The sequence below is a fragment of the Carcharodon carcharias genome, chromosome 9 (genome assembly GCF_017639515.1).
Source record: "Carcharodon carcharias isolate sCarCar2 chromosome 9, sCarCar2.pri, whole genome shotgun sequence".
Taxonomy (NCBI): Eukaryota; Metazoa; Chordata; class Chondrichthyes; order Lamniformes; family Lamnidae; genus Carcharodon; species Carcharodon carcharias.
The window spans coordinates 78,781,520-78,808,697 of NC_054475.1; the positions used below are offsets into that span (position 1 = coordinate 78,781,520).

Genomic DNA, 27,178 nt, shown 5'->3' on the forward strand with positions numbered 1-27,178 from the left:
AACAAAAGTCATCACTCCAGAAGTAAAGAAAGATGGACAAAACCATCAAAAGGACCCAGAGTGAATTCAACAGACAAGGATAGAGGACATATGAAATGCAAAGAGAGGGATAAACCAAAAAGTCTAATCTTGAGAGAGAAACAAAGGATCGAGTGAGATATAGCAGCAAGGCAAGGAGGAAGGGGATCAAGTCTCGATCCAAACAGCAGAAGCTTCCATTTTACAGTTGGAGTCAAAGTGACAGTACAACATTGTCTGCAACTCTTACCCCCAAAGATCAACTAAGTCAAAGCAAAGAAGCCCAAAGGGAGACGATCAATCTTTCCTTTGCTGTGATCAAGGAGAATCATGAAACCTCCTCACAGATTGAGTCTATGAAGTCAGAGACTTGGGGGAAAAGAGGTAGTATGTAAATGGAATGTAAAATATATGTGGACAAAGCCTTGGGGAGAGATGTGGTATTAGGATGTTCAGGGCTGAAAGGGTTAATATGTAGCACTGGAGAAACAGTACTGGCCACAAGATCATGTAGGAAAGGGACACATGACTAAGAATCTAGAAGGAAAAATTTCATGGCTTAGACTGAGTAGCACCTAGTCTTCTACATCTATATTATAGTTATGTTCAGGCAATCCATAGAACCATAAAACCATAGAAAAGTTACAGCACAGACGGAGGCCATTTGGTCCATCTTGTCCAGGTGCCCTTTCTAATCCCACCTTCCTGCACCCAGCCCATAGCCCTGAAGCTTACAGCACTTTAGGTAGAGATCCAGGTACTTTTTAAAAAAAGTTTAAAGTTTCTGCCTCTATCACCAACTTAGGCAGCGAATTCCAGACACCTACTACCCTCTGCATAAAAACGTTCTTCCTCATGTCCCCCATACACCTTCAACCATGTACCTTGAATCTATGTCCCCTGGTTCTAGAATTCTCCACCAAGGGAAACAATTTTATCCTGTTCACTTTATTTATTCCCCTCATAATTTTGTACAGCTCAATCAAGTCACCTTTCAGCCTTCTTTGTTCTGAGGAAAATAATCCCAAACTATCCAATCTACACTTTTCTAACCCTGGCAACATTCTTGTAAACCCCCTCTGCACTCTCTCCAGAGCTATTACGTCCTTCCTGTAATGTGGTGACCAGAACTGCATGCAATACTTCAGTTGTGGCCTCACCAGTGCTTTACACAATTCCAACATTATATCTTTACTTTTATATTCTTTACCTCTGTCAATGAAGGAGAACATTCCAAATGCCTTCTTTAAACCTTGTCTACTTGAACTACTGCCTTCAGGGACCTGTGTACTTGTACGCCAAGATCTCTCACTTCATCTTAGTATATTCCCATTTATTGTGTAATCCCTGTAACTGTTTGACCTCCCTAAATGTATGACCTTACATTTCTCTATGTTAAAATCTATCTGCCACTTTACTATCCACTCCACCAAACCATCTGTATCATTTTGGAGATTATGTCTATCCTCTACACTATCCACTACTCGGCCAATCTTTGTGTCATCTGCAAATTTCCCAATCGTGCCCCCTACATTCATGTCCAAATTGTTAATATATAACACAAACAGCAAGGGTCCCAACACCGAGTTCTGTGGAACACCACTTGAGACAACTTTCCTTTCACAAGGGCATCCATCGTCCATTACCCTTTGTTTCCTGTTACAAAGCCAACCTTTTATCCAGTTTGCTACATTACCCTGTATCCCATGGACTTTTACTTTCCTGACCAATCTGCCATGTGAGACCTTGTCAAATGCCTTGCTAAAATCCATGTACACAACATCTGCACTACCTTCATCAACCCTTCTTGTCATTCCTCAAAGAATTCAATCAAATTTGTTAGGCAAGACCTTCCTTTAACAAATCCATGCTGACCATCCCTGACTAGTCCATGCCTTTCCACATGACAGTTAATGCTTTCTCTCAGGATTGATTCTACTAATTTGTTCACCACTGATGTAAGGCTAACTGGTCTATAATTATTTGGCATTTCCTTTGATCCCTTTTTAAACAATGGAACTACGTTTGCATTTCTCCAGTCTTCTGGTACCTCCCCTGTGAGAAGTGAAGATTGGAAAATTATCCTCAGAGCATCTGCTATCTCCTCCCTGACTTCCTTCAGCAGCCTCAGAAACAATCCATCTGGCCCTGGTGACTTGTCAACTTTCAAGGTTTTCAACCCTTCCAGTACTTCCTCTCGCTTTATGACTATCCCATCCAATATCTCGCAGTGTTCCTCCTGGACTACTGTATCTACATCCTCCCTTTCCTTTGTAAACACGGAGACAAAATATTCATTCAAAACCCTTCCCATAACCTCTGCATCCACACACAAGTTTCCACCTTCATCTCTGATAGGTCCCACTTTTTCCTTAACTAACCTTTTAACATTAATGTATTGGTAAAACATCTTTGGGTTATTTTTAACTTTACTTGCTAATCTATTTTCATGCCCTCTCTTTGATTTCCTTATTTCCTTTTTTACTTCGTCCCTGCACTTCTTATATTCGTCTAGGCTATCTGCAGTGCTTAGTTCTTTGTGCCTATCGTATGCTTTCTTTTTCTGTTTGATCTTCCCCTGTATTCCTCTAGACAACCAGGAGGGTCTAGATTTGGCAGTACCACTCTTATTTTTTTTGCAATCAACCAGTTATTGTTCAGACAAATCCATGTCTCTGTAATCATTCCTTAGCCAGTCACAACCAACATAAAGCAGGTATCAGGAGTGGGATCTTACAACAATCTTGTTCTCCGGAAGGCTGTAAACTGCCTAAATGAAAGACGAGGTGCAGTTCCTTGAGCTAACTTTAAACTGCATTGGAACCCTTTACGAGATCTAGGTCAGAGAGGCCAGAGTTGGAGGGAGGGGGAAATTAAAATGACAGGCGAGCGAGAAACTCAGGATCATGCTTGTGGATTGAGCAGAGGTGCAGTTCCAGAAAGTGGTCATAGAGGAGACCGCATTGCGAGCAGTGAATAAGAAGTAAATCACTGTTTCACTTTGGCCCAAACCCTCAGTATCTCCCTGACTCTGAAGTAACTGTTCCAAAGGATATTTTCTGTTTTCTATCCTTCAGCCAGTTTCTTCTTCCTTCCCAGCATTTACTCGGAATCCCCGCAGATGTTTTGTAGCTGAACTCTGCAACTAGGTTATCTGTCAGTTTATTCAGGAGATGAAGAGAGATGTCAGCAGTGAAGAGTTAATAGTCTGATGAGATGGAAATGTGCTGGCCTGAGTTTGTGTTGGGACTGTTTAGTGACTGTTTCCATGGTAGCTGGTTCAATGCAACCTGGGGGCACTTCTGTTGTCCGTAACCTTCGTCCAGCACTTGGAGAGTCTGTGGAGAAGAGGCCTATAAAATAGGTTGCCATGGCGACATTACAAATTAAGAGGAAGAATGAAGCTTGAAGTAGCGCAAGTGCCTTCTGCATTAGTTCTCTAGGAAACATGGTCTGTTGGTGTAATGAGCTCTGCATTTAGCGTTTCCATAGCAGTATTGTCCAGAACAATGTCTCACTCTCTTCCTTGTACCGCTCTCCACCTACCCTCTCCCCACACCAAACTAATTCCTCTGGAACCAACCTCCCTCCCAATTCACTTACAACTGCACTTTCAAATTCGCAACTGGGTCTTCGGCCCTCCATCCACACCAATATTCCTGCAGCTACCAATCTGCTTAACACTCTCACCTCTGCCTTTGATGTCCTAGTCCTTACTAAAATCATTACTCTCTCTCTCTCACTCTGGCTGTTCCACTGGTACAGCCCTTAGCTCCACTTGCTTAAGTCCAAGAGTGGCAGACTTGAACAGGTGTGGCAGACAATTGCTTTAGCCATTCACCTCCAGATCTGGCTGAACCACATAAAGCACTTTCAGCTCCCATGCTTGAATGTTAAAACTGCTCACTTTATCAGGTTCATCCTGGAATACAATGAAAACTACTGGCTTCTTTTCTCTACTGCAAACTGTCTTATTAAATCCCTCTTCCTTGTGTCCTCTAACCTTACTTCCAACAACAAATGTGAGGCTCTCATTGGCATCTTTGTCACTGAGACTATGAGCCTCTAATCAGGTACCCCTGCCACCTCCCTCCCTTCCCCTAGCTCACTGGCCAAACTTCCACTGAAGCTCACCCCTGACCTAGACCTGAATTAATTTCTCCGCTATCTCCCCTTTGAGCTCAATGAGACCCATCTCCTGCACCCTGACCCTATTCTGCTAAACTACCATTGCTGGCCACTTAAATGCCTGAAAGGCACTTAGTCCTGTTGGACCTCTTCCACCAAAGTATGCAGGTTTCCCACTGGATCCTCCAATTAGTGGGTGGGACCTGCACTGGGTACCCTAAATCCAGCCCACAGATAATGGTTCTCCCTCTTGAGGTACTGTCACCTCTCTTTCAAATCAGCCATCATGACCCCACCCCTCAGAAAACAAAGCCTTGACCCCTCTCCTTGCAAACTACCACTCCAACCTTCCTTTCCTCTCCAACTTCCTTGAACATGTTTCCACATCCCCAATCCATATTTTTTTTACCTCAACTCTAGGGCTGAAATGCTCCAGTCAGGTTTCTGCCTCTACCACAGAACCAAAATGACTCTTATCAAAGTCACAAATGATATCCCCCATGACTATAACAATGGTAAATTATCCCTCCTTGTCTTTCTGGTTGACACACAAGTGCAGCACAGTAGGAGTGCTGCACTGCTGGACGTAAAAGATCACATGCACTATTTTGAAGAAGAGCAGGAGGGTTATCCCTGATGTCCTAGCCAACATTTATCCCTCAGTCAACATCACAAAAAACAGATTATGTGGTCATTATCACATTGCTGTTTGTGGGTGTAAATTGGCTACCAAATTTCCAATTTGCAACAATGTCTAAACTTCCAAAGTATTTCATTGGCTGTAAACCATTTGGGACCTTTAGGGGTTGTGAATGGCACTATGTAAATGCAAGCCTTTCTATCAATCACTATTTCTGCAGTCTTTGACACAGTGGAACACACTATCCTCATCCAACCTCTCTCCATCCTTGTCCAGTTGGATGGGACTGTGTTCCATCCTCATCTATCCAATTGTAGCCAGAAAATCACTCACAATATCTCGATGTCAAATTTTGCTTCGTAATGCTCCTGGGAAGCAACTTGGGAAATTTTATGTTAAGGAGAGCTCTTTGCACACCCATCATTATTTTTGGAGCCCCTCAAGGATCTAATCTCAGTTCCCTATTTTCCATTTACATGTTTCCCCATAGGGTAATCATCTATAGTATCCATGAATCACAGTATGCAGATACAGCAAGTAATTAGGAAGGCAAATGGAAAGTTCGCCTTTATTGCAAGGGGGATAGAATATAAAAGTAGGGAAGTCTTGCAATAATCATACAGGGCCTTGGTGAGACACATCCGGAGTACAATTTTGATTTCCTAACACAGGGAGGGGTATACAGGTAGAGTGTTTCAAAACCAGCAACCTTGGGACCGAGTCCACGCCAATTTTGGATCTTGCCGGTTTTGGAAAAACAATCCAAACCTTAATTCAATTAATATAAGAACATAAGAAATAGGAACAGGAGTAGACCATTCGGCCCCTCGAGTCTGTCCACCATTCAAGATCATGGCTGATTTTCTTGTGTTTCAAGTTCCACATTTCCATCTAACCCCCAATAACCATTGATTCCCTTACCTAACAAGAATCTATCTATCTCTGCCTTAAAAAATATTCAATGACCCAGCCTCCACCACCTTCTGAGGCAGAAAGTTCCAAAGTCACACAATCCTCTGAGAGAAAAAATGACAAGGAGACACATGAACTGAAGACAATAAGTCCCTTTAGAATATATATTGAAATGTTTTCTATCCGTCTGAGTTTCTGGCCTTCCTGCTTCACCTGTCTTCTCCACTGATACTAATAAATCTAGATCTGACATATTGGTTTTATTTTCACATAGGCTTTTTTTTACTTTCTGTGCAGGCTGATGAGTTCTCACTATTCTGCTTGGTTTCAACTTTTGTACTTTTCTCTTTAAAGGCACTGCTGGGACAGTGGTAGGAGAAAAGATCAAAACAGCTAAAAGCTGGGGATAAAACAATGAATTAAATGGAAATAAATTGAAAAAATAATAATAATGAAAATAAGTGGGGAAAAATAAATTAAATAACTAAAAAAGTAAAAAATGAATAGGAAAAAAGGGGGATTGGAAAGGGGGTGGGGATGGAGGAGAGGGTTCATGATCTAAAGTTGTTGAATTCAATATTCAGTCCAGAAGGCTGTAAAGTGCCTAGTCAGAAGATGAGGTGCTGTTCCTCCAGTTTGCATTGGGCTTCACTGGAACATTGCAGCAGGCCAAGGACAGACAGAGCAGGGTGGTGTGTTGAAATGGCAAACGACAGGAAGCTTGTGCTTTATTTATTTATTTATTTTCCCCCACTTATTTTCATTATTACTATTTTTGAAATTTATTTCATTTAATTAATTGGTTTATCCCATGCTTTTAACCTTTTCGATCTTTTCTCCCACCACTGTCTCCTCCCCTACTAGGGCCATCTGTCACTTTCCAGAATGATTACTCTGGTCCTACCATTATCACATTCTGCTTTCCACTCTTGATGTCACCATCAGCACCTCCTTTAGCCAGAACCACCACTATTACCTTTTGTTTATGACATCCTTTGCATCTCTCCTTTGCCTCCATCTATCGCTAGCCTTCTATCCAGCTTCACCTGTCCCATTCCCCTTAAACAGTATCTATTTCACCACATTTCTACTTATTTTCAGCTCTGAAAAAGAGTCATACAGATTTGAAATGTTAACTCTGTCATTCTCTCCACAGATCTGTCAGTCCTGTTAAGTTTTTCCAGGATTTTCTGTTTTTGTTTCAGGTTTCCGGCATCCACAGTATTTTGCCTTTATCCTAGGACGAAGGGGTTGTCTAATGAGGGAAGGGTGAGCAAGGTGGGCCTATACAGGTTGAAGTTTAGAAGCACAAAAGGTGATCTTATTGAAACCTATAAGATCCAGAGGGGATGTTTACTGGGTGGATGCTGAGAGGATGTCTCCCCTTGTGAAGGAATCTGGAACTATGGAACACAGTTTAAAAGAAGGGGTCTCCCATTTTAGATGGAGATGAAGAGGCAATACTTAACCATGAGCCAGTATGGGTCAGTGAGCACAGGACGAGGTGTAAATGAGATTTGATACAAGTTAAGAAAGGGGTTGCAGAGTTTTGGATTACCTCGTTAAGAGAGGGTGAAGATGGAAGGCCAGTCAGGAGTATGTTGACACAAATGTTACAAAACCACAAATAAGTGTTTTGGTAACAGTGAGCTGAGGCAAGAGTGAAGCAGGGTGGGATAAGGAGGTGGAAATTGGTGGTCCTAGAGATGGCTTAGAGATGTGCTTGGAAGCTCATATCAGGGGTGGAGTCAGTGGCTAGGGAATGCAGTTTGTGCTTTGTTGTTTTGGTGCTGGCTTGCTATTCTGCTGGGTTGTTTTGGTGTTGGCTTGGTACTCTGCTGGGTTGTTTTGGTGCTGGCTTGGTACTCTGCTGGGTTGTTTTGGTGTTGGCTTGGTACTCTGCTGGGTTGTTTTGGTGCTGGCTTGGTACTCTGCTGGGTTGTTTTGGTGTTGGCTTGGTACTTTGCTGGGTTGTTTTGGTGCTGGCTTGGTACTTTGCTGGGTTGTTTTGGTGCTGGCTTGGTACTCTGCTGGGTTGTTTTGGTGTTGGCTTGGTACTTTGCTGGGTTGTTTTGGTGTTGGCTTGGTACTCTGCTGGGTTGTTTTGGTGCTGGCTTGGTACTCTGCTGGGTTGTTTTGGCGTTGTGCTGCATTGGTGTAGTGTTGGTGCTCTGCAGTATCGCAGCTGGGTTGTGCTGGTGCAGGACTCTGTGAATGCAGGGCTGGGCTGGTGCCGGGAGCAGGAGCGGACTCATTGTTGCTTCGTGTGAACTTTTCTTTAATGATAATTTGAGGAGTGGATTTCTCTCTGGTTTGGTTTGTCTGGTCTGAGATTAAAAAACTGAAGGAGGCGGATTGAGAGACTTTAAGTGGCGGCAGCTGTCAGTTACTCAGTGTCAGTGAGTGTGGCTGGAGCAGAGACGGAGAGGAGATGGGTAAGTGAGTGAGTGAGGAAGAGCTGTGTGTTATAGAGAGTGGGACTGGCTCTGACAGTCGGGGGCAGTTGTGGGTTTAATGAAAACTATTTGAATAGTTTCGCCCATACTGACAGTCCCGGCAGTGGAATCCGCCCGCTCTCGGGAAACTTGTGTTCGCCGAATAGCGGTGCCTGAGGTCTGTGTCTCTGACGAACTGTCCCGGCTCGGAACACCATTTGGGCACCCACCCCACCCCGCCGGCCTCTCTCTCTTCCCCCCCGCTCAACCCCGGCCACTCTTCCCCCCCACCCCGGCCTCTCTGCCCCCCCCCCCCCCCCCCCCCCCCCACCCCGGCCTCTCTGCCCCCCCCCCCCCCCCCCACCCCGGCCTCTCTGCCCCCCCCCCCCCCACCCCGGCCTCTCTGCCCCCCCCCCCCCCCACCCCGGCCCCCCCCCCCCCACCCCCCCCCCCCGCCCCCCTCTGCCCCACCCCCCCCCCCCCCCCCCCCCCCCCCCCCCCCCCACCCCCCCCCCCCCCCCCCCCCCCCCCCCCCCCCCCCCCCCCCCCCCCCCCCCCCCCCCCCCCCCCCCCCCCCCCCCCCCCCCCCCCCCCCCCCCCCCCCCCCCCCCCCCCCCCCCCCCCCCCCCCCCCCCCCCCCCCCCCCCCCCCCCCCCCCCCCCCCCCCCCCCCCCCCCCCCCCCCCCCCCCCCCCCCCCCCCCCCCCCCCCCCCCCCCCCCCCCCCCCGCCCCCCCCCCCCCCCCCCCCCCCCGGCCTCCTCCTGCCCCCCCTCCCACCCCCCCCCGGCCTCTCTGCACCCCCCCCCCCCCCCCCCCCCCACCCCCCGGCCTCTCTGCCCCCCCCCCCCCCCCCACCCCCCGGCCTCTCTGCCCCCCCCCCCCCCCCCCCCCCCCCCCCCCCACCCCCCGGCCCTCTCTGCCCCCGCTTTCCCGCCCACCCCCCCCCTCTCCTCCTCTCTCTCCCCCCCTCCCCCCCGGCCTTTCCTGCTCCGCCCACCACCGGCCTCTCTTTCCCCACCATCCCCCCGCCTCTCCCTCTCCCCTCCACCCCCTCTCCCCTCCACCCCCTCTCCCCTCCACCCCCTCTCCCCTCCACCCCCTCTCCCCTCCACCCCCTCTCCCCTCCACCCCCTCACCCCTCTCCCTCTTCCCCCCCGCCGCCTCTCCTCCCTCTTCCCCCCCGCCGCCTCTCCTCCCTCTTCCCCCCCGCCGCCTCTCCTCCCTCTTCCCCCCCGCCGCCTCTCCTCCCTCTTCCCCCCCGCCGCCTCTCCTCCCTCTTCCCCCCCGCCGCCTCTCCTCCCTCTTCCCCCCGCCGCCTCTCCTCCCTCTTCCCCCCGCCGCCTCTCCTCCCTCTTCCCCCCGCCGCCTCTCCTCCCTCTTCCCCCCGCCGCCTCTCCTCCCTCTTCCCCCCCGCCGCCTCTCCTCCCTCTTCCCCCCCGCCGCCTCTCCTCCCTCTTCCCCCCCGCCGCCTCTCCTCCCTCTTCCCCCCCGCCGCCTCTCCTCCCTCTTCCCCCCCGCCGCCTCTCCTCCCTCTTCCCCCCCGCCGCCTCTCCTCCCTCTTCCCCCCCGCCGCCTCTCCTCCCTCTTCCCCCCCGCCGCCTCTCCTCCCTCTTCCCCCCCGCCGCCTCTCCTCCCTCTTCCCCCCCCGCCGCCTCTCCTCCCTCTTCCCCCCCCGCCGCCTCTCCTCCCTCTTCCCCCCCCGCCGCCTCTCCTCCCTCTTCCCCCCCCCGCCGCCTCTCCTCCCTCTTCGCCCCCCCCGCCGCCTCTCCTCCCTCTTCGCCCCCCCCGCCGCCTCTCCTCCCTCTTCGCCCCCCCGCCGCCTCTCCTCCCTCTTCGCCCCCCCCGCCGCCTCTCCTCCCTCTTCGCCCCCCCCGCCGCCTCTCCTCCCTCTTCGCCCCCCCCGCCGCCTCTCCTCCCTCTTCGCCCCCCCCGCCGCCTCTCCTCCCTCTTCCCCCCCCGCCGCCTCTCCTCCCTCTTCCCCCCCCCGCCGCCTCTCCTCCCTCTCCCCCCCACCCTCCACCACCCCCCCTCCCCCCAGCCTATGTCTCAGTATGATATATCTATTCACTGAATCTGATCTTAACCTTACTGACTCCTTTGCTTTCTTTAGCTTGTATACCTTTCTGTTTCTCTTGTTGATATGGTTGTTGGGGATGATGTTCCCCTTGATTGGGCGAGCATTCCCTGCACATTGTCAAATGGTCGTGGAATTGGGCTGTTGATTCTGGGGCTTTTTAAAAACAGACAGGCCAATCTTCTGTCTCCTCACATGCATTTCCATACCTGAGAAGCCGACATCTTGAGTTCAGCAGGAACCTTCAATCCCTCAAAAAGTAGAGGACCCCAGAGCCACTGACCACCTCTGCACTGTATTCCTCCAACCCACTGTATACTGCTGACCCCCCCATCCCATCCCTCTCCCATCCTACCAACTGGCCCTATCCCCCAGCCCCTCTGCCCATTTTCAGAATCACACCCAGCTCCCTTTTGGCCCCATTGACACTATCCGCTTGTATTTCCTTCCTGTGTAACTTATTCCAAAATCTCGATTGAATAAAATTTCTCCGAATTTCCAAACCCTCACACCAACCTTTTCATTTTTATGTTCTGACTCCATGAGTTTAGAACTCATCCCCACAGAGCACAATTATTTAAGATCAGTTTTAGATTAACATCAGAAGTAGGAACAGGAGAAGGCCATTTGGTCTTGAGCCTACTTCCCCATTCAGCAAGATCCTAGCTGATCTCCACCTTCCCACTAGATTTCCACATCCCTTGAATGCCTGAGAGACCAATCATCTATGGGCCTTAGTCTTGAATAATGGAGCATCCACAACCCTCTGGGGTAGAGATTCACAACCCTTTGAATGAAGAAATTTCTCCTCTTCTCAGTCCTAAATGACTGAGACTGAGACAGATCCCTTGCTCAAGACTCTCCAGTCAGGGGGAAAAACCTCTCAGTATCCACCCCCAAATGTTTTCTCAGGGCGTTGTTTTTCAACAAGGTCTCCCCTCATTCTTCTAAACTCCAGAGACCATGGGTCTGATTTACTTAGCCTCTCATCATAGGACATCCATCTCATCCCAGGAATCAACCTAATGAACCTTTGTGAACCCCCTCTAAGACATTATATCTTTCCTTAGGTATGGAGACTGGACCAGTGTATAGCTCCCCAGGTGTGGTCTCGCCACAGCTCCCAGGCTCGGAGGAGGATTTCTGTACTCATGCATGGCAAACCACCCCACCACCCCCCTACAATAAAGGCCAACATACCATAAAATTGCAGGATGGTTACCACACAGGAGTAGGCTACTCAGCCTATCATGTCCGATTGTCCGAGAGTGTAGTGGAGACAGATTCAGTGCACCCTAGACCATAGCTGCTCACTACATAAGAATATATTTTCTCATGATGCCTTTGATTCTTTTGCCATTCATTTTAAATTGCTTGTTGTACCTGGATGTTAACTTTGTGTTTTGTGACACCCAGATCGCTTTGAACATCAACCAATGTCTGTCTCTCCATATAAAAATTATTCTGTTTTTCTTTGTTTCCTACCAAGGTGAACAACTTCACATTTCCCCACAATTTATTCCATCTGCAACCTGCCCTGTCACTTTGCCTGTCTATATCCTTTGAAGCCTCTTTGTGCCTTTTATACCCAGTTTTATGTTGTCAGTAAACTTGGATAGATTACCCTTGGTCCCTTCATCTAAGTCAGTAACGGAGATTGTAAATAGCTCAGGCCCCATGCAGCACTGATCCTTATAACATTTTAATTCTATTTAGTGTGTATCTTGGATTCAGAGCAGGTACTCTTAGCTGTGGAGTTGTTTTAATGCGTGTTGTGCTGGTGGCACTTAAGTTGGAATTATTTGTCTTTTAAGTGGTGATGTAGAACAGTGAAAATAAATTTGTCGAGCTCGATTTGGGAGCCTGTTTCAGATTCGTTCTGATCTTGTCAGACTCTCAGTCGTGTTTGGACTCAGACTATCCCTTTTGTTTTCCAGCTTCTGTTCTCTCTTTATTCCCATGACGTAGAGTGATTCTGACTGAACAAACTGAACAAAGTAATTGTGTTGTTCAATGGACTTCATAGTAAGAGTGTCTCTACTGTTGTATTAACCCTCCTCCTCCTGAATTGAGGGGTGGGAGGGGGTGGGTCCCAGGGATAATTTCTCTGCTCCTCTCATCCATTCTAACCTGTCTCTGAACTTTCTGCACTCCGTTCTCTCAGGTCCAACCCTAACATTGTCATCAAACCCGCTGACAAGGGCGGTGCTGTTGTTGTCTGGTGCACTGACCTCTACCTCGCGGAGGCTGAACGTCAACTCGCAGACACTTCCTCCTACCTCTCCCTGGACCATGACCCCACGAATGAACATCAAGCCATTGTTTCCAGGACTGTCACTGACCTCATCTCCTCTGGGGATCTTCCTCCCACAGCTTCCAACCTGATAGTCGCCCAACCTCGGACGGCCCGCTTCTATCTCTTACCCAAAATCCACAAACAGGACGGTCCCGGCAGACCGATCATGTCAGCTTGCTCCTGCCCCACAGAACTCATTTCTCCTTATCCTGACTCCCTTCTCTCTCCCCTTGTCCAGTCCCTTCTCTCTCCCCTTGTCCAGTCCCTTCCCACCTACATCCATGATTCCTCTGACACCTTACGTCACATCAACAATTTCCAGTTCCCTGGCCCCAACCACCTCCTCTTCACCATGGACGTCCAATCCCTCTAAACCTCCATCCCCCACCAGGATGGTCTGAGGGCCCTTAGCTTCTTCCTCGAACAGAGGCCCGAACAATCCCCATCCACCACTACTCTCCTCCGTCTGGCTGAACTTGTTCTCACACTGAACAATTTCTCCTTTAACTCCTCTCACTTCCTCCAAATAAAAGATGTGGCTATGGGTATCCGCATGGGCCCCAGCTATGCCTGTCTCTTTATGGGGTATGTGGAACATTCCTTGTTCCAGTCCTACTCCGGCCCCCTCCCGCAACTCTTTCTCCGGTACATTGATGATTACTTCGGTGCTGCTCCATGCTCTCGTCGGGACCTGGAAAAATTTATTAATTTTGCTTCCAATCTCCACCTCTCCATCATTTTCACATGGTCCATCTCTGACACTTCCCTTCCCTTCCTTGACCTCTCTGTCTCAATTTCTGGTGATAGACTGTCCACCAATATCCATTACAAGCCTACCGATTCCCACAGCTATCTCGACTACAGCTCCTCACACCCCGCTTCCTGTAAGGACTCCATCCCATTCTCTCAGTTCCTTCGCCTCCGTCGCATCTGTTTTGATGATGCTACCTTCAAAAACAGTTCCTCTGACATGTCCTCCTTCTTCCTTAACCGAGGTTTTCCACCCACGGTGGTTGACAGGGCCCTCAACCGTGTCCGGCCCATCTCCTGCGCATCTGCCCTCATGCCTTCTCCTCCCTCCCAGAAACATGATAGGGTCCCCCTTGTCCTCACCTATCACCCCACCAGCCTCCGCATTCAAAGGATCATCCTCCGCCATTTCCGCCAACTCCAGCACGATGCCACCACCAAACGCATCTTCCCTTCACACCCCCTGGCAACATTCCAAAGGGATTGTTCCCTCTGTGACACCCTGGTCCACTCCTCCATCACCCCCTACTCCTCAACCCCCTCCTACTGCACCTCCCCATGTGAATGCAGAATATGCAACACCTGCCCCTTCACTTCCTCTCTCCTCACTGTCCAAGGGCCCAAACACTCCTTTCAAGTGAAGCAGCATTTCACTTGCACTTCCCTCAGTTTAGTCTACTGCATTCGTTGCTCCCAATGCGGTTTCCTCTACATTGGAGAGACCAAACGCAGACTGGGTGACCGCTTTGCAGAACACCTTCTGTCTGTCTGCAAGCATTACCCAGACCTCCCTGTCGCTTGCCATTTTAATACACCACCTTGCTCCCTTGCCCACATGCCTGTCCTTGGCTTGCTGCATTGTTCCAGTGAAGCTCAACGCAAACTGGAGGAACAGCACCTCATCTTCCGACTAGGCACTTGTCAGCCTTCCGGACTGAATATTGCGTTCAACAATTTTAGATTTTGAGTTCCCTCCTCCATCCCCACCCCCTTTCCGTTTCTTCTCCCTCCTTTTTGTTTTTTTCCAATAATTTATATAGATTTTTCTTTTCCCACCTATTTCCATTATTTTTAAATGTATTCCACCCATCGTTTCTTTCACCCCACCCCCACTAGAGCCACCTTGCTCGTCCTGCTCTCCACTCTTACTTATCACATTCGTTTAGATAATATCGCCACCTTCACGACCTCTTTGTTCTTTTGTCTGTGACATCTTTTGGTTATCTCCTCCTACCACTATCACCCCCCTTAAACCAGCCTATATTTCACTCCTTTCCTATTTTTACTAAGTTCTGTTGAAGGGTCATGAGGACTCAAAACTTCAACTTTGCTCTTCTCCGCCGATGCTGCCAGACCTGCTGAGTTTTTTCTGTTTTTGTTTTGGATTTCCTGCATCCACAGTTTTTTGTTTTTATCCCAGGGATAATGAACTTGGAAGCATCCCCCCCAAGAACACACACATTTCATGACCAGTTCTGACTGGGAGATCCCACTTCAAACATCTTTCAGTGTTGGGCATTGAAATTCCAAAATTTACAGAGGTAAAAACAAAAAACTGCGGATGCTGGAAATCCAGAACAAAAACAGAATTACCTGGAAAAACTCAGCAGGTCTGGCAGCATCGGCGGAGAAGAAAAGAGTTGACGTTTCAAGTCCTCATGACCCTTCCACAGAACTGTTGAAGGGTCATGAGGACTCGAAACGTCAACTCTTTTCTTCTCCACCGATGCTGCCAGACCTGCTGAGTTTTTCCAGGTAATTCTGTTTTTGTTCCAAAGTTTACAGTTTGTTTGGTACAGGAACCTTCTGTTTGTATAATGAATACTGGGATCAAGTCTGACCTGGAGACCAGGCCCAGGAGGGGAGAGTGGGAGGTAGGGAGGATGTGGGTACCTTAAGGGTGTTTTCAGATCAACATGAGTCATTTTATTTCTTGCAATGTGAGTATCACTAGCAATGCCTTTTCCGAATTGCCCTTAAACAGGTGCTGGTGAGGCAACTACAACTGAGTGGCTTGCTTTGCGATTTCAGAGGACAGTTGAGACTCAACCACATTGTAGGTCTGGAGTCACAAGTAGGCCAGACTAGTTAACAATGGCAGATCTCCTTCCCTAGAGGGTCTGAGTGAATTAAATTACTTTTTTTTACTGACAATCTGATAATTTTGTGATCATTATTGAAACTAGCATAATATTCCAGGTATATTTAATTGAATTTAAACTCCCCCCCCCCCCCCCCCCCCCCCTCTCCCCCAGCCCTGGTGGGATTTGAACTCATGCCTCTAGAGCATTTGTCCAGGCCCTTGAATTGCTAGTCCAGTAATATTCCCTCAATGCTACCATCCCCTATTTGAACCCACTTTGTTTCTTATTGTTTGTCTCTCATCATAGATGCTGAGCATAGGAGGATAAGAAGGAAATTGGATGCTGTACATTTTCACATTTTCTGTCTGCTTGTTTGTGAGCTGCCTATATTATAGTGAGTTTGCAATCATATGTGTTTTGTTCCGGTGTACATTTAAATGATCTATCAAGCAGGATCTTTGAAACGAGCATTCCAGGAGGGTTGGTGGTGGTGTTTTACAGATCACTCAGGGAGCCTGAGTTGCTACGGTAACATACACTTTTACTTGCATGTTGTAGTCTGGAGTTATGGATAGTGGTGGTAGAGGCTCCAACTTTCTTTCTATCACATGGCTGATCAGGAATATCTCCCACTCTTAGGGCCTGCCAATGGCATTTGTTGGAAGGATTTACAGGTTGATGCTCAACCTGTTTGGCCACATTGTGAATGGACCTTCCTTGGCCATCAAGTCCTGGGGGTGGGATGGCGGGGCGGGGGTGGGGTGGGGGGGGGGGTGGGCGGGGGTGGTAGGGGGGGACTCAAACCTGGGGCTTCTGGTTCAGAGGCAGGGACACTACCCACTGCACCACAAGACCATCTCCCCAAGAAGGATCAAGGGAATCTAACTTCTTGCTATGCTCCGAGCATGCTGACAATGTTCTGGTTTTGAACTTCTGAAGAAGAGTCGTATTGGACTCAAAATGTCAACTCTGCTTCTCTCTCCACAGATGCTGCCAGACCTGCTGAGTTTTCCAGTATTTTCTGTTTTTATTTCTGGTTTTGAACTGTTGGCCAGAGTTAGGATTATCTTGCACCTTTGTCTCAAATTGAGGGAGTTTTGCTGTCTTGATGATTGTTTGTTTAATCATGGGCCCATAAGGAACCAAGGGGGCAATCTATGGGTGGAGACAGATGATGTCGCTAGAGTGTTGAATGAATACTTCACATCTGTCTTCACCCAAGAGAATGAGGATGAAGGTATGGAACTCTGGGAGAGAGGCTGCGAGGTTCTTAAGCGAATTGATATAGGGTGTGACAAGTTATTGGAGGTGTTGGCAGGCTTAAAAGTGGACAAATATCCAGGTCTGGATGATTTGTGTCCCAGACTGCTGAGGGAGGCAAGGGAGGAGGTCGTAGGGGCTCTGATCCAAATGTTTAATTCCTCTCTGGCCACGGGGGAGGTGCCAGAGGACTGGGGAACAGCTAACGTGGTTTGGCTAATTAAGAAGGGTTGTAGAGATAAGCCAGGGAACTACAGGCCAGTGAGTCTCACGTCAGTGGCAGGGAAACTATTGGAGAAAATTCTGAAGAAGAGAATCTATCTCCACTTGGAGAGGCAAGGTTTGATCAGGAATAGTCAGCATAGCTTTGTCAGAGGGAGGTCATACCTAACAAATTTGATTGAATTTTTTGAGGAGGTGACCAGGTGTGTAGATGAGGGTAGTGTAGTTGATGTAGTTTATATGGATTTCAGTAAAGCCTTTGAGAAGGTCCCACATGGGAGACTTATAAAGAAGGCCAATGCACATGGGATAGAGGGTAATTTGATAAGGTGGATTCAAAATTGGCTTAGTTGTAGGAGACAGAGGGTGATAACAGAAGGCTGCTTTAGTGACTGGAAGCCAGTGTCCAGCGGCATACCACAGGGATCTGTGCTCGGTTCCCTATTATTTGTCATTTGTATAAACAACAGATGACTACGTGGGAGGCAGGATTAGTAATTTTGCAGATGACACAAAGATTGGCCGGGTGGTTAACAGTGAGGTTGAGTGTCTTAGATTACAGGAAGATATAGATGGGATGGTCAAATGGGCAGATAAGTGGCAGATGGAATTTAACCTTGAAAAGTGTGAGGTGATGCACTTTGGAAGGCGTAATTTGACAAGGAAGTATTCAAAGAATGGCATGGCACTGGAAACTTCTGAGGAACAAAGGGACCTTGGTGTGTGTGTCCATAGATCTCTGAAGGTGAAGGGGCATGTTAGTGGGGTGGTGAAAAAGGCATATGGGACACTTGCCTTTATCAATCGAGGCATAGATTATAAAAGTAGGGAGGTCTTTTTGGAGTTGTATAGAACCTTGGTGAGGCCACAGCTGGAGTACTGTGCGCAGTTCTGGTCACCACATTATTGGAAGGATGTGATTGCACTGGAAGGGGTGCAGAGGAGATTCACCAGGATGATGCCTGGGATGAAACGTTTAAGTTATGAAGAGAGGTTGGATAGATTTGGGTTGCTTTTGTTGGAACAGAGAAGAATGAGGGGCGACCTGATCGAGGTGCACTAGATTATGAGGGGCATGAACACGGTGAATAGGGAACAGCTGTTCCCCTTAGTTGAAGGGTCAGTCATGAGGGGACATAAGTACAAGATGAAGGGCAGGAGGTTTAGGGGTGATGTGAGGAAAAACATCTTTATCCAGAGGGTGATGATGGTCTGGAATGCATTGCCTGGGAAGGTGGTAGAGGTGGGTTGCCTCATATCCTTTAAAAAGTACCTGGATGAGCACTTGACACGTCATAAAATTCAAGGCTATGGGCCAAGTGCTGGTAACTGGGGTCAGGTAGGTAGGTCAGGTGTTTTCCACGTGTCAGTGCAGACTCGATGGGCTGAAGGGCCTCTTCTACACTGAGATTCTGTGATATGGGGTAGCATCTTTTGGTATAATCTCTTTAGTACAATTTATGAATGATTAACTCTTCTTAGCTGAATCGGCCAGTTGAGTTCAAAAAAGTTTTTGTGTCCTTTGAGCAGAATATGAGGATCGTTTTACTCAAAACACTCGTTTATCCCTGGCAGACTAACAATAACTTTTATTATGTCTTTTGATGCCTGTAAAATATCCCAAAGGGCTTCATGGTGAGTGTTATCAAAGGAAGATGTTTGAAGGATTAAATAAAAACTTGGTCAGAAAGATAGGTTTTAGAAATCTCTTAAAGTGGGAAAGAGAGGTAGAGAATTTTAGGGAGGACATTCTAGAGTTTGGGAATGAGACATGGACAAGAGCCCAGAATTAGAAGGGAGCAGTGACCAGAGGATTTAGGCAATGTTCCCTCTCAATTTTTTTTCAAGTGCCAGGCGATTTGGCTAAGTGTATGGCCTCTCTAAATTTGCGCACACATGGCAATTCAAAGGGCCTGACTTGTGCGCAGCTTTCGCAGAGAATTTTGGTTACTGAGCAGCCACATGGCTTCGAGTGAGGTTTAATATCGAGCTGGAGGAGATTAGGGAAACCAAGGACGGATTTGAACATGAGGATAAGAATTTTATATTGACATCATTGCTGGGGGTGGGGTGGGGGGCAATGCAGGTCAGCAAGCACAGGGGTGCTGGGTGTTCAGCACTTGGTGTGAGTAAGGACACAGGCAGCAGAACTTTGGATGAACTGAAGGTTGTGGAAGGTGGGAATATGGCCATGAGAATATTATCATTGGAAATGGAAGTAACAATGGCACAAAGTTTCAGCAGCAGATGACTTGAGGCAGGGATGTTGTGGAGATGGAACTAGGGGTTCTCAATGATGGACAGGATATGAATGGGTTCAAAAATCAGGTTGAACTGCTCGGCCTTCCACATTCAAGCATCTGTAAACTTGAGGTCAGACAAAACTACTGCCCATGTTATGACTTGTACCAGGCCTTGTTCGCTTATCACCCCTTAGCTCACTGACCTACGTTGGCTCCTAGTTAAAGCAACACCTTGATTTTTAAAATTCACAACCATGTTTTCAAACCCCTCAATGACCTCTCCCCTCCCTATTAACATAACCTCCGGCATCCCAGCAACCATCTGAGATCTCAGCGCTTCCTGAATTCCAGCCTCTTTAATATTCCCAATTTTAATCACTCCACCTTTAGCAACTGCGCCTTCAGTTGCCAAGGCCCTAAGCATGGGAATTTCCTCTCTAAACCACCCTGCCACTCTATCCTGCTTTCCTCCTTTTCACAGGCTCCATGTAATCCACAACTTTGGTCATCTGCTTATTAGCTCAATGTCTTGTCTATTTTATAATGCCCCAGGTCCCATGGAATGTTTGAACATATTAAAGGTGCCATATAAATACAAGTTGTTGTTCACTTTATCAAGTGCCTTCTGGACATCTATGTAAATAGCATTCATAGACATCCTACTGTCATGTACTTTAGTCACCTCTTCAAAAATAATCAATCAGATTCAACAGTCATAACTTAGCCTTTACCAGTCCATGCTGGCTCTCTCTGATCAGGTACAAACGCTCTTCAATCATCTATCTTCAACTATAGACTCCAGCAATTTTCCAACAACAGGTATTGACAGATGACTGGCCTATAATTCACTTGTTTCCCTCTCTCTTAATTGAAGAGGGTGATGTGTAATTTTCCAACAGAGAAGAAATGGTTCTCACATTGAGAGAACTTTGGAAAATTAGATTTAGGATTATCTACAGCTACTTCCTTTAAAGCTCTGGGATGGAAACCATCTCTGCTCCTGGGGAGTTGCCACTTCCATGGGATGAGTGTTGCTGGTGAGGCATGTATTTGTTGTTCATCCGTAATTCCCCTTTGTTTATGCTAGCTTTGGCGAGCCCCTGACCCTGATTCAATATTAGTTTCCTTGGGATGTTGCACACGCTGATCTCTTCTTCGACTGTAAGTTATTCAATCTACCTGTCATTTCCTCCCTTCTAGTTGTAGGATCGCCAAGTTGTGCTATTAGTGGTAGAGTTGATCTGCAGACACTTCTTGGGTGGAAACATTAAGTTTATTTACAATAGACTCAACAGTAATTACACGTGTGCTTTCAACTCCATCTCTACACTGACTGCTGAGGTAGCCTGCGCTACTCTCCTATTGGTTACAACAGATCATGTGATCTTCCTTTTTATTCTTAAAGGAACATTACAACTAATTAAAAACATAATTACTACATTCCTCCCTCTTTAATGCGGCTATACATATATTTACAAGCACATATTTTTCAAACAACATAATATTTACACTGAGTAAGGTATTTACTAGTTCAGTTTTTCATGTGGTTTCCTGGTACGTGTCGCAGCTCCACAACTTCAGATGCTTTGTCAGGAACCTCCTTTTCTGGAGTTGCCTGAACATCAGGTATTTCAATACGCATTTGCAGTTCTGTATCCTCAACTCAACAGAAACATTAGACATGTCAGTCCTGGGCTGAGTATTCCCAGCAGGAAACACAGACCTGGTCATGGTCATTGGTGGAGCCAAATCTTAGTGATTTGTCTCTCTCTTCCTTAAATGGTCCACGTATTTACAGATGATCTGACCTTCCACCTCCATGTGGTAAGATAGAGATCCAGTCAGTGCACTCATTTCACCCGGTAACCGCTTTGGTCCTTCCCCGAAGTTTTTCATGTATACCAGCTCTCCCACAGTAAATTCCATCTCTCAACTATGACAGCTGTGTCTAGTTTTCTGGTTCCCCTGACCCCTTTCCACCTTCCACTCTAAATTCAGCATTATTAAGCTCAATCTCATCCTGAGATGGCGTTTCAACAATAACTCCGCAGGTGTGATGCCTGTTGTTGTGTGAGGGGTCCTGTAATGAAAAAGAAAGTGTGCTAGCTTGGTTGCCAAGGAATTGCCAGTTAGTTTTTCAACCCCTGCCTTGGACGTTTGAACCTCCCTTTCGGCCAGTCCATTTGAGGAAGGGTGGTACGGTGCAGTTTCCACATCAGTGATTCCATTGAGGCTGATAAACTGTTGAAGCTCAGCACATGTAAATGCTGTGCCATTATTGGAAACGACTACTTCTGGTAGTCCATGAATGGCAAAACTCTGACAGTTTCTGAATTGTAGCAGCTGATGTTGGTGACTTCACCTCATATACATCCAACCATTTTGAATGGGCATCGACAGTGAGCAGAAGCATTGACTACGTTGGACCGTTCCTGGGAACAATGTGTAACCCCGCCCAGGGTCTACCTGGCCACTCCCATGGGTGTAACAGAGCTGTCACTGGCAACTTTTGCAGTTGCTGACATTGCGCACAGTGCTTCACTAAACTCTCTATTTCACCATACACCTCAGGCCACTATAGATAGTTGCATGCTATGATCTTCATTCAGGAAATCCCTGGATGGGCACTGTGTAGTTTAATTAAAAGTGACTCCCTTCCCTTTGGAGGAACATCTCACTCGTGCTCTCAATACGATGCAATCCTGGCTGGTTATTTCATGTTTTCTGTTGAAATGTAGTTTCATTTCGTCAGATACGGACTCCTATGACCAAGCATGCAGCATTTGTTCTTGTACCTGAGATAGGATTGGGTCCTGACTTGTCCAGTCTCCGATCTGTCAAGCACATACCAATGAGGAATCTAAGAAATTTAACAGTAACACAAGTTCCTATGGAACTGAGATGTGCTCATCATTTTCTTATAAGGGCACCAGAGTTTGTGATTTGATTGCCAGGCCTATGTACGAAAGTGTATCCGTATGCTGCCAGAATTAAGGCCCATTGTTGTATTCTTGCTGAGGCTATGGGTGATATAGCCTTGTCCTCACTAAACAATCCTAGCAATGGTTTGTGGTCTGAAACGTTTGTAAAATGGCGGCCATGTACGTATTTGTGAAATTTCTTGACACCAGAGATGGACAGGCTGCCTTTTTCTATCTGTGAGTATCCCTTTTCCGCTGTGGTGAGCATTCTTGATACATAACCTATTGACCGTTCCATGCTGTCATCCATCTGATGAGAAAGCACTGCTCCCACTCCATAGGAAGATGCATTACATGTCAGCACCAATTCTTTCGTCTGGTCATAATGCACTAATGGTTTGGACAAGTGCAACAATTGTTCCACCTTTATGAAAGCTTCTTTCTGGGGCGCCTCCCAAGACCAACATTGGTCCTTTGAGTGGAGAATGCAGGGGGACAGCACTGTTGACAAATTGGGTAAGAGCCGCCCATAATAGTTGATCATTCCTAGGAATTATTTGAGCTGTGAGGCATTCTTTGGTGCAGGTGCCTCTTACAGCTCTCACTTTCTCCTCAACCAGGTGGAGGCCCTGTGAATCTACCCGGTAACCCAAATAGATTACCTACCTCACTTGGAACATGCACTTTTTTTTTAATGCACCCCAACTTGCGAGAATCATTTTAAGACTTCTTCTAAGTTTGCCACATGCTCTTTTTCAGTGAATCCTGTCACCAATACATTATCTAAATAGACTATAAGCTGGGGCAGTCCCTGCTGTAGGCTTTCCATTGTTCTCTGAAAGATGGCACAAGCAGAGGCGACACTGAAAAGCAATCATATATATTGGTACAGGCCTTTGTGGGTATTAATTGTGAAAATTCCTGGGAGGCATTATTCAAGTCAAGTTGTCGATAAGCATGACTTATGTAAAGCTTTGTGTATGCTGTCCCTCCTGCCAGCTTGGCATACAGGACTTCAGTTTTTGGAATGGTGTGCTTTTCTGGCTTAGTTGCTTTTGTTAACTGTTAGTTGGTAGTTTCCACAAATTTGGATGCTTTGATCGGGTTTAAGGATGGGGATTATGGGTGCTGCCCATTCTGAGAACTGAACAGGTTGTGTAATGCCCAGTTTCTCTAGAATGTTCAATTCAATGTTGACTTTTTCTCGCAGGGCTAAGGCAATGGTCTCGCCCTCATGAAATGAGGGGTTGCTTCCAGATCCACGTGAATCTTGGCCTGCAGGCCCTGGATTTTTCCAAGTTCATTCTTGAAGATGGTGGTGTACTTTCGAAGTAGCACTGGTAGCCCACTTGCTCTCCATTCTTTCCATGGCCAGTGCAATCTCTAATTCCTTGAAAATCAGATTTGCTTCGGACAATAATCTTTTCTGAATAGTGTCCTCTTTCACATCACACACGAAACGATCTCTGAGTATGTCATTCAGAGTGTACCGAGCTCTCAATGTTCTGTTAGCTGCTTCAAATTTGCCACGTCACATGCAATTGTCTCACCCAGGGCTCTGTTTCGTGAATTAAACCTGAACCTCCGCATTGTGGCAGAGGGCTTGGGTTGAAAATGACCTTTTAGGATATCCACCAATTCTTCAAAATTTTTTGAATCTGGGGCACTGGGCACTTGAAATCCCACAAGTACTAAGAGGGTCGCTTGCCTCTTCTCTTCCCTCAAAATCTTGTTTGCTTGAAAAAAGAATGTTAGGTGTTCTATGTAATGAGACCAATCATCTGTGACAGGTTCAAAGGGATCAATTCTCCCAAACTGGTGTTTTGAGAGGGGATAAATTCTTCAATTCTAATGGCGCTTGCTACTTACAATCACTGGGTAAGGTACAGTGTCGATTTCTTTTTAACTTGATTTCTTTTCAATCCTGTTTTATCCTCGTTGCCAGTTTGTTGTAGGGTGATTGAGTTGTGCTATTAATGATAGAGTTGATCTGCAGATACTTCTTGGGTGGAAACATTAAGTTTATTTACAATGTACTTAGCAACAACTACACTTGTACTTTCAACTCCAACTCTACCTCTATACTGACTGCTGAGGTAGCTTGCGCTACTCTACTATTGGTTAACTCAGGTCATGTGATCTTCCTCAACTATTATTCTTAAAGGTACATTACAACCAAAAATCATAATTACTACATTTTCATTGACAGTAACACTAAATTATTTTTAAGGGGTTCACATTGCTCCTGACTATCCCCTTTTGTGAATCTAACTAACTTTTGTGTTGGTTTTCATATTTCTTGTAAGTTTCTTTTTTGTAGCTCTTACGACATGTTTAGTCATCTTTTGTTGTTCTTGTATACTTCCCATTCCCAGTATCTGTGCTCTTTTTTTGTTTTTGCATATGTGAATGTTTTTTCTTTTAGTTTTATATTTCCTCTTACTGCTTTAGTTGTCCAAGGCTGTTCTTTTTTTTTGCTAAGTAAAGCTCTTCTCCCTTAGGGGAATAAACTGGTTCTGGATCAGAAATTATTTTTTTTTGAACACCTCCCACTGATCATCTGTTGTTTTGCCCATTAACAGATTTTCCCAGGTTTTTGTGGATTGAAATACAAAATCAAAATGCTGCAGATACTGGAAATCTGAAATAAAAACAGAAAATACTGGAAAAGCTCTGCAGCTCTGGCAGCACCTGTGGAGAGAGAAACAGCATTAACGTTTCAGGTCAGCGACTTGGGCCTTGGGCATCAATAAGCCTGAAGATGCCCGACAGCTCCCCTGTTTAATTGCGGTGGGGGCAAGGTCGTGCAGCTAGGTGGTGGGCACAGCACCCACTGGATTTTACCTGCCCTCCGTCCCAAAGTCGCAGGCGGAGTAGCGTATAATGAAGCCTAAGGTTGACCTGGACCTCAACTCCACTTCCTCACCTTTGCTCCATAAGCCTTCATACCCTTCCCCAAGAAAAATCTATCGATCCCAGTCTCCAAATTGCTAATTGACCCCACTATTGAATCCTTAACACTTTTAAACACGTAGATTATTGAAGGGTGATCTGATCAGTATTCAAGGGAATACAAGCCAAGTTTATGCAACTTGTCCTCAGAGTTTAACCCTTTTATTTCCTAAAATATTAAGGTCCCACATGCAGAGTTTCATCCAAGCAATAGTCTTGATATAAACTCGGCCTCCTGCTCTGCAGCAACTTACTGAAGTAGTACTGATCCACCCAGACTAGGAAACACTGTTCCCATCTTTGCCCTATTTTGAATTGACTGATCAGAACAGGGGAGGGGAATGCCAAGCAGAAGATAAGAGCTTTAGACCATTCATCCCTTTGAAGCTGCTTCGCCATTTAATAAGATTATGTTTGATCTTCCACCTCAAAACCAGCTGCACTACCCCATAACCCTTCATTCCCCTAGTACAAAAACTGTCACCCTCTGTCTTGAACATACTCAACAGCTGAGCATTCACAACTCTTTGTGGTAGAGAATCACAAAGATCCACACCCCTTGAGTGAAGAAATTTGATCTCATCACTGTCCTAAATTGTTGACCCCTTATTCTGAGACTATGACCCCATGTCCTAGATTCCCCAGCTAGGGGAAACATTTTCTCAGTTTCAACAATGAGATCACCTCTCATCCATCTAACCTTTAGGAAATCCAGGCCTAGCTTACTCAATCAACAACCCCAGGACACCACTGCAGGAGCTCCTCAGGCTAGTGTCCTAGGCCCAACCATCATCAGCTGGTTCATTAATGGTCTTCCTTCCATCATAAGGTCAGAAGTGGGGGTGTTCACTGTGCAATGTTCAGTACCTCAAAAACTGAAACAGTCTGTGCCACATGCAGCAAGACCTGGACAACATACTGGCTTGGGCTGATAACTGGCAAGTAACATTCATGCCACACAATTGCCAGGCACTGGCCTTGTCTAACAAGGAAAGATCTGACCATCTCCTCTTGACGTACAATGGAATTACAATCGCAACATCCTGGGGTCATCACTAACCAGAAGTTAACTGGACTAGCTATAGAAATAATGTGGTTACAAGAACAGGTGAGAGATTGGGAATTCTGCACCGAAAAACTCACTTCCTGACTCCCAAAGTCATTTTGGAATATGGGTGGAGTATGAAGGGGTTTTCTCCACTTACTTAGATGAGTGCAGTTCTAAAGCACTCAATGCTTGACATCATGGAAGACAAAGCAGCCCACTTGATAGGCACTTTACCATTAAACATTCACTCCCTCCACTGATGCACAATGTCAGCGGTAAGTACCATCTACAAGATGCACTGCAGCAACTCACCAAGGATCTTAGCACCTTCCAAACCCACGAGCTCTACCATCTAGAAGGACAAGGGCAGCAGATACATGGGAACATCACCGCCTGCAAGTTCCCCTCCAAGTCAATTAGCATCCTGACTTGGAAATATATCGCAGTTCCTTAACTGTCGCTGGGTCAAAATCCTGGAACTCCCTTCCTAACAGCACTGTGGTTGTACCTACACCACATGGACTGCAGCAGTTCAAGAAGGCAGCTCACCACCATCTTCTTGAGGGCAACTAGGGATGGGAAATAAATGCTGGCCTAGACAGCAATGCCCACATCCCATAAATGATTATTTAAAAAAAATCTCCCCTCCCCCAAGACAATACCCTCAACCCATGTTGAATATTTGTTGCACTCCTTCTAGGACAAGTATGTCCTTCTTGGGTAAAGAGTACACAGTGCTCCAGCTGTGTCCTGTATAACTGTAGTTAGCCTTCTTTATTCTTCTAAATGGATACAACTGGGCAAGGCAATCAGCCATGATCCTCCTCTCCACCCTCTCTTGTGAGCTGGTTTCTGCACCCACTGGCCGCCATCACTGGAGACTGGCATTAGCTGCGAATAGAGTGGGGGGGCCTTGGGGCAATGTTCCAATTGCTCTCAGACAGGTACAGGGTCTCAGAGAAAGAATAGACATAGGTGAGGCTCACCTCGAGCCTATGACACAGTCCCCTGCCAAAAGACTCTACCTTCAGGAGGAAATGATGTAATTGTGCAGAGGGTTGGCTATGAAATATGGTTGTTTTGGGCAAATGAGATTGAGAATGTGAAAGCAGCTGCCACACAGTGCTGGAGAAAAGAGAAAATTTACATGTCTCCACCACCCCATCCCTCAACCCCAACCCACCCGCGCCCCCCG

At 46.8% G+C, this 27,178-nt stretch overlaps 1 protein-coding gene across 1 annotated transcript in view; it reads left to right on the forward strand.

The window, feature by feature from the left end:
- The first annotated feature begins 7,881 nt into the window (after positions 1 to 7,881).
- The window catches only part of LOC121282571 (proteolipid protein DM alpha), a 37,868-nt gene continuing 18,571 nt past the window's right edge, over positions 7,882 to 27,178 (forward strand). Inside the window, exon 1 of the mRNA XM_041196317.1 lies at positions 7,882 to 8,133. Coding sequence (XP_041052251.1) covers positions 8,130 to 8,133 — 4 coding nt within the window. The 5' untranslated portion in view covers positions 7,882 to 8,129. The remainder of the gene's footprint in view (positions 8,134 to 27,178) is intronic.